Consider the following 16503-nt stretch of genomic DNA (forward strand, 5'->3'; position numbering starts at 1 on the left):
TAAAAATACCCTTAAAAAAACCCAGCAGATAGTCACTGTTTTCAAAGGCACAAGAGCACTTTAGAAGCAGATTGGTTTATTTGTTCCATGTAATTTACTTTAAAATGTGTCCCTGGATTCCCCATCAATTGCATTTGAGATACTGCAAAGGTGACCCGCGAAGTCTTTCGATCACGTGCCCCCCCAGATGCCACAAGGCAGCCATCAGCCAGCCAGAGCCCGGCGTGGGGATTAGGGCATGGGGGCTGTGCTGCTGCATGTGGCAGGGGTGTTTAAATAACTCGCTTCGGCTTTCCAAGGTCACATTTCTGGCAAGGACAACAGTGAATGCCTGGAGACAGCTTCACTGACTGAGATCCAGAGGAAGCACCTATAGAGGAACAAGACAGACACATGCAATCTGAAGCTAGTAATCTGTTAATCACCCTTCCTTTATACCCAAAGTTCTTAGCTCTAGAACAGCTCAAGAGAATAAGCATATTAAATACTCTTCTAACATTCGCAGAGACATGAATGCTCGGTTGAAGTTCCCCTGTGCAACATGACATCTCTGTCCTCTCCCTTTCCCCTCGAAGCTGATGCACCATAACATCCCTTGTGCAGGGGCTTGTGAGCAGCACATGGAGCCGTGGCATGGAGCACCTCCGCTGTCACACGGAAAAGCTGTCACTGCCGGCCCAACGCAGCCCCTTCTCAGGACGGCAAGCCACAGCTAAAGCAGTCTTTTCCCAACAGCACCTCCCATAGCAAAATTAAAAACAGAATGCTAAGAAACAAGCGGGTAAAAGCTCTTTTGTTCTGCTGCAAATAGAAAGTGCTCTCAGCCACTGAGGCCCTTCTGAAGTTTCAGCCTTCCTGGGAAGGGCCACCCCTGCATTGCTGACCACAAAGTCTTCCTCCATCCTTAAGGACCCTCTTGGAGGGTAAGCAATTGTCTGTCCTTCCCATCAGCAGCCCTCTCCCTGGGGGTACACCGGGGAACAACCAGGATTCTCAAGAGCCCTCTCCGGTGCACCTGTAGCCTCCTCTCTCAGCTCTATTTATACCCTCATTCAGAAGAGAGAAAAAAAATAGCAGACGACTGCCAGGATTCTTCAAAGCTGCCCAAATTAATGTATTCTTGTGCTTCCCTCACTCTCCCCAGGTAAATCGGAAACCCTAGGAGAACCTTGTTACCTTTTTTTCCAGACCCTGCTCCCCCTCCACCCAAACCTCCTGTAGGTTTTTGCTTTTTAGCAAAGAACTCCGTGTGTCACTACTTAAATGCCCGCTGATTTTCTTTACCTTTTAGCAACAGTAGGATGTGAGAGACTTAACTGCCCGAGGCTGGAATAGGGTTACCATACTTCCGCCTCACATTTCTCATACAAAAATATGCATTAAGACCAGAGGTCCCATGTTTTCCAAGTGCATCACACCCACTCCTTCTATGTGTGGAAGATATCAACACAGCACCTCCAGAAAAACCACCAACAGCTTGAGAGTGTCAGACTTAAGAACAGAGATGCGTACACACAGTTGTCTTATTCTGATTTACAGGAATTTGACAACTCTGTTGAGCTTCAGATCAGAGCAAGCTGCCAACAGTCCAGGATTCCTAAAAGGAGACAAGGTCATTTTCTTCCAGGCAGAAGACAACATGAATATCACCATTTGAGAATCCAGTCCCTACTGCAGTCCCTGCTGGAATTCCTAGCTCCTGTAAGATCAGCATTTAAAGATCTCGCACCTATCGCCTACATTTTAAATTTGCACTTCTGCAGCCAAACACTTCCCCTTGCAATCCACTGCAAAAGCCTGAAGTCTCCTGCCCATCCAGCAGGAATTGTTGTTCTACACCCATGGCTTCTGTGGGAGCCTAGAAGATCAGAAAGCAGCTCCATCAGCACGCTTGCTCCGTGCTCTATCTCAAACCGTAATCTGCCCTTCAAGCGCCTCACCCGTTTGAAGGCACGATAAACGCAGACGCTGCTGCAAGCGGGGCAGGCGTGGGGCAATCTGTGCTCTGCAGAACTGCCGCTGTTGGAGAGGGGAGCTCAGCGCCTCATCAGGCAGCACAGCCAGTCAAGAACACATCTCCAAGTAATTAAGCTTGCCAGCTTTCTGCCTCAACCAAGCACACAGCATGATGCAGACTGACTTGTTCTGTAGCTGTTTACAACACGTGTCGTACTAGCATTAAGAAGTACTCATGCATATATCATTTCAGCATCCTCCTCTGAGCAGAAGCAGATATTCCGGAGTAATTTTCACTTCAGATTTGAAATATAAAAGGCAAAAGTGTATGTACTTCCCTGTCTTACTGAAAGAAATTGAGGACCGAGAATTTCCATGTTCTTCCAGCCTTACCACACTAGTAGCAACGTTGCATTTTCCCACTAGACAAGCTGACGCTGCGTCCTGCTCCAGGAGATGTAGGGTGCCACCTTCTTAAACACAACTTGACAGGTCTCTTGTTATCTCCTGGTCCAACCACTACCAACAGAAATCAGCATCTCTGTAGGTTCACCTCAGCTAGGACTGCACAGCAGCAGTCAGAGCAGGAAAGGCCTGCTGCCTTTTAATTCATTCTTGAGCTAAAATTAAAGCTTTTCGAAATGGGATGTAACTCACAGGAGCTCACTCACAGTCAGCTCTCTCCTTGCTGTAGCTTTCAAGCCTAGAGGACACTGCTCTCTCTGATTTTAGGCCATGCACTGGCAGCTTTAATATCATACCTCACCACCCATTCTGCTGTTTCCAGTACGTTCCTGTAACAGCTCACCAGCTGGAACATATTCAGCTTTGTAATTTCAAGTCAGGTCCATAAATACTTAATGGGTATTTCTCAACCCATTTCTTTTAAAAACCTGTCCATTATTCTTGCTTGCAGCAAGTACTCCTTTTAAGTCCTTGGCCTCCTATACACACAAGAAAAAAAAAAAAAAAACAAAACACCATACCAGCTTTGGCTGTTTCCCTGAAGCTTGAGACATTTTCATATTCTGGAAGGAGTTTTATCCTGGTATCCCACAACTGACACCTTCCCCCCACCCCCCAAGTTTCTCTTCCTACTTGCTCCAAGTGAATTTCTCATTGAGAAAAACCATCACCTACTTGACCTCTCCTATCCTTGCTTCCCTCAAAGAATCCTTCACTATTCCTTTCAGAGGAATTTGCAAGTTAGGGTCATCTTCTGACCATGCAGATGTATTCCTTCTCATAGCCATGATGTTCATAGACAACTTTTGGGGGTTTGGTTTGTTGTTTGGTTTTGGTTAGGTTTTTTTGTTTGTTTTTAAAACTAAAGGCACAAGTACAAGTATTCCTACCCATTGAGCTGCTTAAAGACAGAGTCACTTGTCCAAGTCCATTGTGACCAGCTCACACTACAACTTCACCTGATCTACACTCATCATTTGTAAGTTTGTCAAGATCTTACAAGACCTGAACTCCAGAAAGCAGTATTGCAATACACCAGCTGGAAGTGTCTTTGCACCCAAAATAATTCTTATACTACACCTGACCCTCAAGATATGAGGGACCTCTAGAAAGTTCCTGTCTCACTTTGAAATACCCCCGTTAGATATAAGACTCTAACTTGATACCCTGCTGAGAATTTTTAAAGTCTTCTCCACTGTATTCTAAGAGCATATAAGCAAAAACCCCAACATTTAATGAAGTGTAAAACTAATTATTATGAAATAAAACTAGCTGTTCACAAAGTGGAAAAACATCACATTTTCATGTCCTATTTTCCTTTAAAATGTATTCCCTTCCCATCATCTAGCATGCTTTGCAAATGTAAAAATAAATATTCTTCACAGTGGAGTGCTGGCTTGAAGGCTACAAGTCCAACAATAAAAAGCTTCAACGTTTAATGGCCCTTAAATGCTCAACATCTTTTTCACTTAATGTAAAATCCATCTGATCTAATAGCTGTGACTGAATTATATGTATGTTTTTTCTATTAAAAGTTAATTTTCTGAGTTGGCAGAGCAATACAAGCATCAGATTAAAAAAAGCAGTAATCTCTATAAACTTTCCAGGATTCAGACATATTTCCAAGTCATCTACTCAAAACAAAAAGAAGTCACATACTCACTTCAAAAGTGCTATTGCATAACAGGAACATTCTGCCAACAATCAATTATAAGCTGCATTACCTTATTAACATTGCTTTGCTGTTTCATGGAACAGATCACAGAATGCCTTTGTGAAGCACCCCTCAAACCTCTCAGATGTATTTCATTTACATCTGACATTTTTGTGACCTCCCATTTCCTCCTTCCATTTATCAGCGATGTTTGTCCATGAATGCATTAACACTGAAAGCTTCCTTCCCTAGGCAGGTGATACCTCAAGTTCGATGTTACAAACACACAGATCACCATGGGAACTTCACTGATAAACAGACACAGTCCAAATTTTACCCTCACCGTCATGAGCCAATTGAGCCAAAAAACCCCAAACCAATATATACAGCACTGCCAAGGAACTTGTTCATTCCACTTGAGCCTGGAGACATCCCCATTTGCACAGTATTTAAACAATCCACACCTATTAAAACTCAAAACATTAAGCTTTCTTTCTTGCATGCTATGATTTTATAGTATCACCAATACCGAGGTAACAAAGTCTGAGCTAACATGTTATTACATGAAATACTGAATTACAGTGTTCTCAAGGAAATTCAGATTAGTTTCTCATTCTTATGGCATTCTTTATTTTGCATTTATTTCTAAAGTACGACTTCCTTCCCAGGTAAGTACTGGAAAGTTCAGGCAGGACCTTCCCAAATACAATCCTGCTGTTAAGAAGTGTTGTACAAAGGGCAAAGTAACCGCAGTAAAAACTCCACAACTGCCTATTGACCCCAGGCTGGCAAAAGCTCCGTGGCACTGCTCCTCCATGAAGCAGCCACGTTCTGATGTGCAACTCAAATGTTACTGCAGAAGATGTGCAATTGGGCTAGGTGGGTTTCCCTCCAAACCCCCCCTGACAAGTAGCAACTTCTCAGCTTAATTATCTCCTTTTTAGTATCATATTAGCAGGGGATACAGAGAAGTGTTAAGGAAACATTTTTAAAAATAGGAAAAAAAACCTAAAACACTCACACAACTTACCAACCCCAGCTATCAATTTGTGAATTTGCCTTAGAAAAATGGTAATTTTAATTATTCCTTTAAAAAACAGTATGTCCTGCAAGGGATGAAGCCAGTAATTGTATTCATGCTTCAAGTAACATGACATTGGGTTGAAGCTGCAAAAGTGATCTTGAAGTCATGCAACATAACGAAAAGCCTCACATCTACACTGGAACAGCAGTTACAACAATCAAGTCTCAACACCGTAAGAACTTAAAGTGTACAACCTCAGCGTTTCCAGGTATCTGCTCTGGTACAGGTCAAGGAGTGGAATAACAGTGAGTTTTTTCAGCTAGCAGCTTGCTTTTGAAGATGTTTCAGGCTGGTGTTTAAGTGGCATGTTAATCTTCCCTCCCTTAAAACAAAGATGGCAGAAGTAAAATACTCTAGCAGAAAGAAATTACTTTGTCTACTAAAAATAAAAGAGGATGTAAACAGAATTGAAAAAGCTTTTAAATAATTAGTCTCACTGTGCAGAAAAAACATGGTTGGAGATCAAAATACCCACATAGAACACCTGAGAATATATAAAGCTATCAAAATTATCAGTGAAAAGCACTTCACAATACACTGTAGATTAGCTGACTCAGTAAAGTTGACAGAACATATCTACTGGCAGAGGGAAGGTTTAGACATATCGAATCTTGAAACAGTTCTACCTAAGTGCCAGTTTCCCTTCAGGAAAACACCTCAAATGTATACATACTCATACACTTTTCCCACAGTCAAATTAGAGATTCACAAGAACCCCGAAGAGAGCTTCTGCTTACTAACTCTGAATACAAACAACTCCTGCAAAGATCCAAGGAAGAAGCCATTGTTCCAGTCATTCTTTACATACAGTAAAGCTTCACTTACACTGTTCATACCCTAACAACTTCACAACCTTAACTCATTTTCATGTCCCACTGGCTGGACGAGATAATCCAAAGAACCAAAAATTAAGCTAATGGTGAAATTAGAGAGCCCTTTGCTTTGTCACACTGAATGGACGGACTTGGGTAATGCCAAGAAATTATTCTTTAAAGATTGCTTAGCACGAAGTCAGGTAGCAGTGTAAACTATTAAGTGAATACGCCTTCATTAAAAGCGGTAGTAAAACTTCACCAGCTCACCCCCAAACCTAATGGCTGACCCTGTTTGGTGTAGAAGTGGCCAGAGTCGATTTACTCTGCAGAACTAACTCGTAGGAGCTTTGAGTCTCCACCAGTCACCAAAATTTTACCAACCATAAACTCTGGAAACAGAAAAACCCCACAATCCCAGCAGACCTCTAAAACCACATGTTACCTGGTACGTGAGAGCGTTCAAGCAGGTTCAATATCCTTCACTACCCAGACTACTTTGCCAAACTATTTGCATTTCTTTACCTTTTACAGAATTGACCACTACAATAAAAAAAAGAAGAAAACATTTTATTGATAATGTAATATGGGAGAATTTAGAAAAACATACATAAGAACTCCCTCAATAAGGAAACATACAATATCAAAATATGCCAGAGTTAGTATATCAAAACAAATCCTCTCTAATAAGAGTTTCAAGTAATGCAATCATAAAAGAATTTGGCTAAAAAGTAACGTATATGTACTGAGATGTTTTCTGTAATAGTCCTCTAAGGAATTAAAGGAAAGCAGCAGTAGATCTGTTTAACTACAGACACATATTTAGTAAAATATATTAGTGTATTTATATAATAAAAACTGCCCTACACATTCATCCCTATGTCTGTATCCTTCTCTGTGGCAGTTGTCTCTTCAATTCCATAACAAGAGTCTGCCCAAAAAGGAACAAAAAAGGAAACAAACATAATACTACTAAAAAATAAAAGATCTAAAAGCCTGTGAGGTACAGCTTGTCGGGAAGCCCAGTTAACGCAAAGCGGAGAACTCAGCACTCTGACTTAGGTCCTTATTTTTCAGGAACGTGGAAAAGGAAGTTTGTCTTCTCTGCATCAGAGTGCCAGATTCCTACTTACTAGTTACAAGCAAATGCTTTCAACTAAGTAGAGTGAAGTTAACATGGCTACTGAGAGCTCTTACAACGTTTAGCTCTATTAAAACGGCCACATATGTTATCAGGCTCATTCTTCAATCACTTCTTTGAATAGTCCCGAATTTCATATCTTCTTTCATAAAACTTACTTATGGGAACATCATCCTTCCATTAAAAACAAAGCCCTGTTTTGTTTAATAGGTGGATTCCAAGCAAATAAAAATTCTCATTTCATTAATCCTTTGCATCTTTCTCCATAAATAAGGTTATAGTACATAATTTACAGCTAAGAGGAAAATACCTTAAGCTTCCATGAGATAGTGTTTGAAAATCCAATACCTGAATTATCTAGTGTACAGCTTAATGAGCTGCTCAGTCTGCACCCATCTTAGGGCTAACGAAGAATGAAATTATATAGAAGCAGGACTATTGCATTTAGATCAAAACGCTGCTCTACAAACCATGACACTCCAGTCCCAACTTTTTAGCCTACAGTAATCAATATTACAAAGCATTCATGAAAAGTCTTGGGGGAGGCAAACATAAAAGTTAGTGTTTTGATGGAAAACCTGATTTTTAAGTCTTGCAAAAAGCAAAGGCACTACTTCTTAAGCTTATATTTAAATAAATCTGTAACTTGGCCAGCCAAGTTACAACATATACCTAAATACCTTTCATCTACCTTTGCAGCTGACTTACTATGCATGTTGTAGTATGTCTTGATCAGCTCATGTGACAAAATAGCCACTTTCTCTTAATCGCTAAAGGAGATACACAGCTACAATACTTAGCCAAGCTCATTTGAATACAGTTTATTTTTAACCATACCATGAGAGTTCAAGTTATAGGATAAACTGGAGTTTCTGGGTATAGACCTCGCTTTAGTAAGTGGTCAATCAGACATTAAAATTATTTAACTACTATGTCATCATTTTGACAGTCAGCTTGTATACCAATTTTAAAAGACCTTCTACATCTTTTATTAATCTAATGAAGTGTCACCCTATTTTACTTTTTTACGAGAAGAAAATATTTCAACTTTGTAAATTGTTTCATATTTGGAGATTCTAATTGTAGCTATATTATCATAATTATATAAATCTCATGAAGGTTATCACTACCGTAATCACAGCACTCGTACAAGATGCAGCAGCCTTCAACAGCAATGGCACTAAGCCCGTCAGCAAACAAGTCCCTGTCTCATTCGAATGATCTGTAGTAAAGCAGCTTGGACATCTTCATCCATGTGACCCTAGAGCAAGCAAACACTTAGTTAAAAGAAAAATTTAAAAAATCCCATAAAGTGCCAAACATCCATTGCTAATATCAGGAAATTCCTCAAAATTACCCAAAAGTCTTAACTCATTGCTGTATTTTCACCACTCTGGGAAAATCTGAAATACTTTAGGAATCTTGTTATTTCTTTCTCATGAGGGAAGGAGGGGTCTGCCTCTCCAACACAGCAGTTTCCTTTACTAAAATATGATGTGGGAAAAAATTACTATTCCTATCCTCACTCCACAGCCTGCTGCTGTAGTAACGGTCCCTCTTCTGCATGCTTAAGTATCTCCAGTCATTAGACTTGACTTATTTGATCAGCTCTTTGTTCAGTGAGAGCCACTGGATAAGTCAGCATTAAGTTTCCAACTTCGACTCAACTTCTTTCCAGTGTTACCTGGGGTGATGCAGAATTAGTAACATGCTCACATCAGCAGACACCATCACCCTTCAGAGCAGGTTATTGCTATACGTACTTACACATAGACAAGTGGTAGCAAGACAACAGCACAATGAGATTATTGTTTGCTTTTTTGTTGTATCAGTCCATTCTAAATTAAAACTCTCAACATGAAAACAGGTACTTAATGCTAGTTTCAAGTTTATTTAAGGTCTTCCAGTACAGCAGTTAGAAACATGTCAAGAACCCCTATGCTGAGATGACAGAGTAAAACAAATCTGAACTTGGAATGATCATACCTGTACAGCACTAAGAAGATGCATCCGATAAACCGAAACTACCTCTTGATGCTGCCTTTTCGCATCCTATGAAGAGGAAAGAGGAAGAGGAGGTGAAGTCATCACATTTTTAACATCTACTCTTGCCTATTTCCAACTTGGTTTGTTGTGTTTTCAAGGTTAGAGTTAGCTATATCCACTCTGTTAATCAAGAAAAAAAAAGTCACTGCTTCACTTTTTTATTGCTTACTTGTAGCAAAGCAATTTTGCTGAAAGGCTATCAGAGACAGGCTGATCTAGTGTGCCGGCCCTGGTGCTAAGATTAAAAACTGTTTCATCAATAGCATCAGCTATCTATTTAGAACCACCCAATTTAAGAATGCTTTGCATTACAAGGGTCAACCTTGCAAATATTAAAGATGTATCCTACTTTTGTACAGACTTACAAATATCTGACTTTGCTCACATACATAGCTTTACTTTTAAGCTTTATTGAAGTCACACGGGCCACAAATGTGTTTGTGCACAAAATCACAGCACTTATCATAAAGTGTTCCCCTTTACTGTCAGTACTTAATGATAAGCAATACACTTCACAATGTTTCCAGACAAGGGAACACAAAAGTCAAATCCATTAAGAAAGGACCACCTCGCCTTCTCTCAAAGTGAGAATATACATGCCTGGTGGGTTTTTTGCAAGAAAATATTAACATGGAACTTGCATACAGTCTTGACATGAAATACAGCAGTGTATCTCGTAAGCACGAATTCTCTAAATGGTTTGTCTCCTCTTTATCTGGGAAGTTCCCAAATGTTGCACTCTAACGTACACAAGGAAGCAGACAAGTTTACAGAGAAGCAAGCAGTCAGGGAACAAATATTAATTTGTGAATACTCTACTTTTGAGGTCTAAGCCTACAACCAGCCTCAGTGTTCCTGTGACCTCCTTTACACAAGAATCTGTAAGCAATGCTACTGCGTTTCAGACAACACCCTGCGTGATTACTTACAGCTAGCTGCTGTTGTAGTGTTTTCACTTGGTTCTGGAGCATTTCAACCTGCTGGTTCTGCCTCTTTGAAGGAATCCCGGAGGTGTACGTAAGCTGAGACAAGCCATTAAGAGCTTGTTTTAACCGCTCTACATCATTAAGCAGCTCTGTTATCTTTCAAAAAAAAAAAAAAAGCACACAAAACCATCATTTAAGGATGCCTCACCTACTGAAAACTAATATTCTTTAACTTTTTTTTTTTTAAGTCTGATGAAGCTCAGAAAGCATTGAAGGGTCTTTGTCCCAGCTTGCCATCACAATGGCCAAGAGAGTTCACAAAGACAGAGGACTTCATTTCTATGACGTGCTATCACTGGTTCACATTCGGCTTCCCAGCACTGAAGTCTGTGAGGTGTGGAGGTACAGACCCTGGAGGTCAGCCAGCAACAGAAACAACTTATGCTATAGGGATATTCTGGGTCTAATTTCTAAAGAGGACAACGAGCAGTCAGAAGGCAAGCCAGAGATACTAAACGAATACAGCTCCCATGAAAGAATGAGTTTATACCCCAAAAGTCTGAAACTCAGCAAACACACGATGCCCAAAGCGTCGGAGGAATTACAAAAGTGTAGTATAACGCGACCAAAACCAGGACTTCATCTGAGCACATATATGGGCCAGCGCTGGGGACCTAACGCTCCATACACAGTCATGCATGACTACTTCAGTGGCTATATTTGAAATCTAGTTAATGCTCCTGACATTTTCAGTTTAGTGGTAACGAACTCTGACATCCTACCTTGTTATCCTTGGCTTCCACCTGCTTTGCAGATTCCTGTATTCTCTTCTGCAAGTCAATAATTGTTGTCAATGATTTATCACACCTTTCTTTCTGGTCTTTAATTTCTTGCTCAATACTACAACTCCGTAACTGAAGCAACTCCTTTTCATCCTTTAAAGAAAGCTCACTCTTTTTAGCTTGCAAAGCCTCCTCACATGCTTCCTCATACTTTTTATTCATATTGGACAAGTTCTCAGCTATGCTATTAATCTGGGCCTCCAGAGCACTTTTCATGGATTTGTATTCTGACATGTCAATCACTTCTTTACTCTCCAGGTCTGTTAAAGCTTGTTGAGTAAGCTGAATCTCAGACTGCAACTTCAAGATCTCCTCATTTTTAACTTGGTTTTCTTCTTCCTTTTCTTTCAAGCTGGTTTTGATCACTACAATTTCTTGTTCTAGCATTTCCTTCATCTGTGTATATTCTACCAAAGGTATTGAAGACTCTTTTAGACCTGACAATTCCTGCTGTAGTTCTCCTACTTTTAGCGTTTCTTGGTCATAACATTCCTTCTTACTTCGGAGGGCTTCCTTTAGATCCTCTATCGTGTGACCAAGAGCCTTCTTCAAGGCTTCAATTTGTTCTACTGAGAGGGGCTGAGCCTGCAGAGTTACGGGCTGCTTGGTACTCTCTTGCAGCTCATCTTTTTCTTTATCATCTGTGTATTTCTGCAGCAGTTCCCTCAACTGCTTATTCAACTCCTCCATTTTGCTTGCAAACATTTTTTCCATTTCACGGGATTTCTCAGCAAGGATATAGTTCTGCTGCAAGTCATTTTGGATGGACAAAATGCCATTTTTGAGCTTTTCATTCTCCTGTCTGCACTTCTTGTTTTCCTCCTCGCTTTCTCTGTACTTCTGCATCTGTTCCTGCAACTGTGCTTTTAATTCCTTTACTGTGGCTTCAAAGCTTTGCTTTCTGTCTTCAAAGGAGGCAACTGGGGCATATTTTGACTTAATGCATTCTTGAATTGTGTCAAGTTCCTTCTTTTGGGCTTCAATTTCTGCATGCAACTGCAAAATTTCTTCTTGACCCCTCTTATATTCAGCCATAATTGCAACATTGTTCTCCTGAAGTTCTTGCATACTTTTATTTAAAGCAGTCACTGTACTTTCATGATCTTTTAAACTTATATACTCAGTTTGTAATTGATTCTGTAAGAGTTTCACCTTATTTTTCAAAGTTCCGTTTTCTTCATTTACCCTCAGGAATTCTTGCTTTATCTCTTCAGTTTTTTCCTTCAGATCCGACAGCTCCCTGTTAGTCTTCTCTAGTGTGTTATTCAAGACTGTTTTAACCTCCTCATGTGTTGTAGCCAACACATACTGATCCCTGAGAGTCTCTCTTATGACTGCATTTTCTGAGACTAGTTTGCATGCTTTTGCTTGCTCATCATCGTATTTTTTCTGAAGCTCAGCAAGCTGCTTTTCAAGCTCAAGACCATTAGATTTTAAGGCTTCCACTTCTTTTTTGTGCTGCTCTGGAGACAGGTATACAGCTTGGAAGTGGCCGATATTCTCACTTAGGTGGTTGTTCTCTGCCAGCAACTTTTCAGCTTCTGCTTTGCTTTCATTGTATTTCTTTGTTATTTCAAAAAGCTTTTTGGTCAGGTCACTAACAGCCAGATCATTTGTTTTCTTCAATTCTTCGTGAATTTTTAAAGGCACATTCTGGCTTTTTATTTCAGTTTTTAGCATTTGGATTTGCTGCTTAAGCATTTTGTTATCAATCTGCAATGTTTCGAGTTCCATCTGCAGAGTCTGATTCTTCTGTGATAGTTCAGAAATTGTCTTCTCAAGTTCCTCATTTTTTTGCTCAAACCCACTCCTCATTTGTTCGTGGTCTTCTGGCTTTACATGCTGAGCTAGTTTTGCTTTCTGACTCTCGGATTCCCTCTTTAAAAGCAGAATCTCTGCCTGCAGTTTGTCGCGTTCTCCTTCCATCTCTGCTAACTTCCTTGCTTTCTCATTCACTTCATTTGACAACAAACTCTTCATGTTTTCAAATTTCTCTGAAGTTACAGAGTGGGCTAACTTTGCTGCTGTTTCTTTGAGCTGCCCTTCTAACTCCATGACATTTCTTCCCCTTTTATCTCGTTCCATCTCCAACTTAACAAGTTCCTTCTGCAACCTTTTATTCTCTTCCACTAGCCTTCCTTCATCTCTCTTAAATTCCGCCACCAGCAATTCATTCTGCTTAATATGGTTCCTTAGTTTTCCCACTTCAGCAGAGGCTCCTTCATACTTTGTTTTCATTTCTTTCAACTGATCTTTCAGCTCCTCTGTTAGCTTACTGTTTCCCAACGCAGCTTCATTAGTCAGGTGATCTTTCAGAGCAAGAAAGTGGGTCTGCATTTGCTTAACTTTGCCTTCAGAGTCAAACATCCTTTTCTGCACATCTTTTAAAGCATCTTCCAGTTGTTTTATCTGTCCATCAGATTCCGCCTTGGTTCTTTCGCACTCGGATGCCAAAGCTTTGCATTCAGATACCTTGTGAGAAAGTTCTCTCTGCAGTTTGCCGATTTCTTCTTTTGCTGCACCATAGCAGGTCCTCACATTGTCAAGTTCTTTCTTTAAAGCTTCCTTCTCGGAACTGGATGACTGGTTAGGCAGGGAGAGCTCCAGGGGTCTCAGCATTGACCTAGACTGAAGACAAATCGGAACAAAAATGGATACCTGTTTACAAGTTTGACAAGTCATATACGTATGACTTGTCATATACATCACTGTCTTAAACCTATGTCGATATTAGCATCAAGTTTGAGATTTTTTTTTCCTCCTTCGAAACACACTAATCTATTTTTGCTCAGATTACAGAACACATGTATTTCAGCTTTTAACAATAAAAACCTTGAATATAGCTCTACATTACTGTTTCCCAATCATCAGATCCTACTAACATCAAAGTGCAGGTATAGTATATTCATTTCCCTTGTTATTCATATTTAATCACTCATCTGCTAGAAGTTTAATAAATTAAGAGATTTCCCCCATCCCTCAAGCACGTGAAAATAATTTTAAAAGCAAACAGAACAGCGTATGTCACAGTTAACAGAACCTTCTCTTTGAAAAGACTGAGGAAAACAGTCATTTAGTTTCCCGTGCAGTAAAGGACATCTCAAAGAAAAACAACAGTTTTGCCCTCCTGCCATGTGATCTTCACTATCAAGCTTCGCTTCACTACCAGCCGTGACAGCTACCCCGTGGCACAGGCTTGCTCCAACATCTCATGCAGCTTCTGGGCAGGACCAGCTTGAAGCCACTCAATTCCTGCGTGGGACACGGTTTGGGCTTTTTCAGCTGGTCAGTTGGCTTTTTGTGCCTACCTCCCACCTGTCTTTTTCCTAAGACCATTGGGATAACCTTGTGTAAAACATGGCAGAAGAGACTGGATTTTTCTGTGTTACCAGCAGAACATACAAGATAGATGTATCAGTGAAATCCAGCAAGAAAGCCTAGGATGTACAGATTTATTTCTAGCCACCACTCTCTGCTGGAAGCATTACTGCTGAAATACTCAAGCATCAGAACATCTTGTCAGTTAGGATGAATCCCTGTGGGATATGACTCACTAAGGGTCAGGTGGACCTTATTTCTAACTGACTCCTGGCTTCAAAAGGTAGCTAGCCATCAGAAGTTATTGTATAGCTGGCAGGAAAACAGAGTCCCCTGAATTTTAGCTGGATTTAAAGTAGAAAAGAATTATGGAGATGAAAACCCAATTGCACTTTACACTGTGACTGTTGATCCAGTAGTTTGTTGGTTGTTTTCAGACCATTCAGCATCCAAGAGTTTCTCAGCATTTAACGCTATGTCACATACGTAACTCTAGAGGGCACCAGCAGTTAAAAATAAACATAGCAAAGCAAGTATTACTGAAAATGTATTCAGAAATGTTTAATGTATGTACATTTATAAGTATATTTAGCTTTCCCAAGTGTAACTATCTTAGAATTCTCTCAAGTGGCAAAATATTTATTACCTGTGATTCCACAGCAAACACTTGGCCTTGCTTAAGTAATAGATCTTCTTTTCCTAGATTTTCAGAGCAAACAGCATTTAGTCTCCATTTAAAAACAGTAATACATAAATCACAAGAACTATGGTTTTCCTTCCTAATTTTATTCTGCTCAATGGGACTGCGCTAGGCTGCAGGCTGGTGTTTAAGTACTTGGTGTTAAAACAACTTCTCCTTAATTAAGTCACATAGGAAGTCTGGACAAAGTCCTACTAAGGAAAAAAAAATTCCCCTACTATGCCAGGCTAGGTGTTGTTCTGCTAAACAGTGATGAAAGCCACCTTGAGCTGCTGGCTGCATGTCTGCACATGAACACACCAGGGAAAAGCATCCTCTTGCACTCCAATACATGATCCTTCCTGACAGGCAGTCAAACAGCTCTCATGAGGGCTCATGACGGCTTAAGTAACATTTTAAGTTACACAAGTGCAAGACAGGCCTGGAACCAAGTTGGGTGCAAAAGACTTTGGTTTCTGGAAATGGGATCATTTCCAATAGAAGTGCAGGCTGAGGTCTTGTGTTTAAAGTCACTTTTAAACTTGGCTACACTCAAGCTTTCACAATGACCAGAGTTTTCTTGACACGAGCTGGACATGAGTGTTAAGATGAAGAATGGAAAGGGCAAGACTCTATTTGGAGCACAAATCTTGCTCAGCTTGTTTTTCACGTTATTAGAAAACGTTGCAGAGTTACAGGGCACATTGCACCAGACAAGTCACTTGTAAGCAAGACTGATCAAGAGTGCGCTGGCACTAGGGTACAAACACAACCAAGGCCAGCGACACTGTCCTGAGGTGCGAAGCGAGGACACACGTATTATGCTTGGCTATAGTTACGACCAACAAAAGGAAGAGGTGACAGAAAACACACCCTTTGTCTATGTACTCTAACACTGCATCAGGCACAGTTAAGTTTTAAGAATTAAATATACTTACTATTACCAAAGTTACTTCCAGATCCTACAAAGTCAACCTAAAAGCAAACAGCAAGAAACACAAAAATAAAGCCGAAAATTCCTTTCAAGTTTTCACTATACGTTAAGCAAGGGATTAAAGGGCAGGGAAAGCTTTTACAATGAGACAACCATTTAAAGCTTTCAACAACTTAAAATTGCTTAAGTATTTACTATTGTAAATATCAATTGCTGTATTACATTTTAAGTCAATTAACGTACTTCATAATATTTGAGTTTAGCTTTAAGTGCTTCAATAGTTCTTAAGCTTTCTTCTTGTTGTTTTTCCTTGGTAGTTAGGATTTTCTTCAACTCATCTTTCTGAAAGAGAAAGAGTGCCAAATAGCCAAAGCCACAAGAACAGCCAGATTTATAAGGTCTCAAGCAACTTTTAAAAAAGTTTAGAAAGAACTTCAACCAAGATCAGCACTTGAAGAATCCCTAAGTTTTTGATTCTGAAGTTCTTCCACAATGCTGTTCCTCTGCAAGAGGAATCATGAAGAATGAGTCAAGGGAATATGCACCAACATAATTTGCTATTGTTTAATTTATTTGCATTTATTAGTTTTGCGTTACTGAAAGTCACTAAAGAGATATAATATCAAGTCTGCCTTAAAGGTGCCAT

At 40.0% G+C, this 16503-nt stretch overlaps 1 protein-coding gene across 6 annotated transcripts in view; it reads right to left on the bottom strand.

The window, feature by feature from the left end:
- Positions 1–59: 59 nt before the first annotated feature.
- Positions 60–16503, bottom strand: part of UACA (uveal autoantigen with coiled-coil domains and ankyrin repeats) — a 40014-nt gene continuing 23570 nt past the window's right edge. For 3 of the 6 annotated variants that reach the window (XM_054837393.1, XM_054837392.1, XM_054837391.1), the window contains 7 exons: positions 16101–16199; positions 15862–15898; positions 14891–14943; positions 10867–13554; positions 10088–10240; positions 9099–9164; positions 6526–8373 (listed from right to left, as the gene is read on the bottom strand). In XM_054837393.1, coding sequence (XP_054693368.1) covers positions 8302–8373; positions 9099–9164; positions 10088–10240; positions 10867–13554; positions 14891–14943; positions 15862–15898; positions 16101–16199 — 3168 coding nt within the window. In that variant the 3' untranslated portion in view covers positions 6526–8301. The other 3 variants (XR_008578694.1, XR_008578696.1, XR_008578695.1) reach the window with 2 other exon arrangements.

This window comes from Grus americana, chromosome 10, assembly GCF_028858705.1.
Source record: "Grus americana isolate bGruAme1 chromosome 10, bGruAme1.mat, whole genome shotgun sequence".
Lineage (NCBI taxonomy): Eukaryota > Metazoa > Chordata > Aves > Gruiformes > Gruidae > Grus > Grus americana.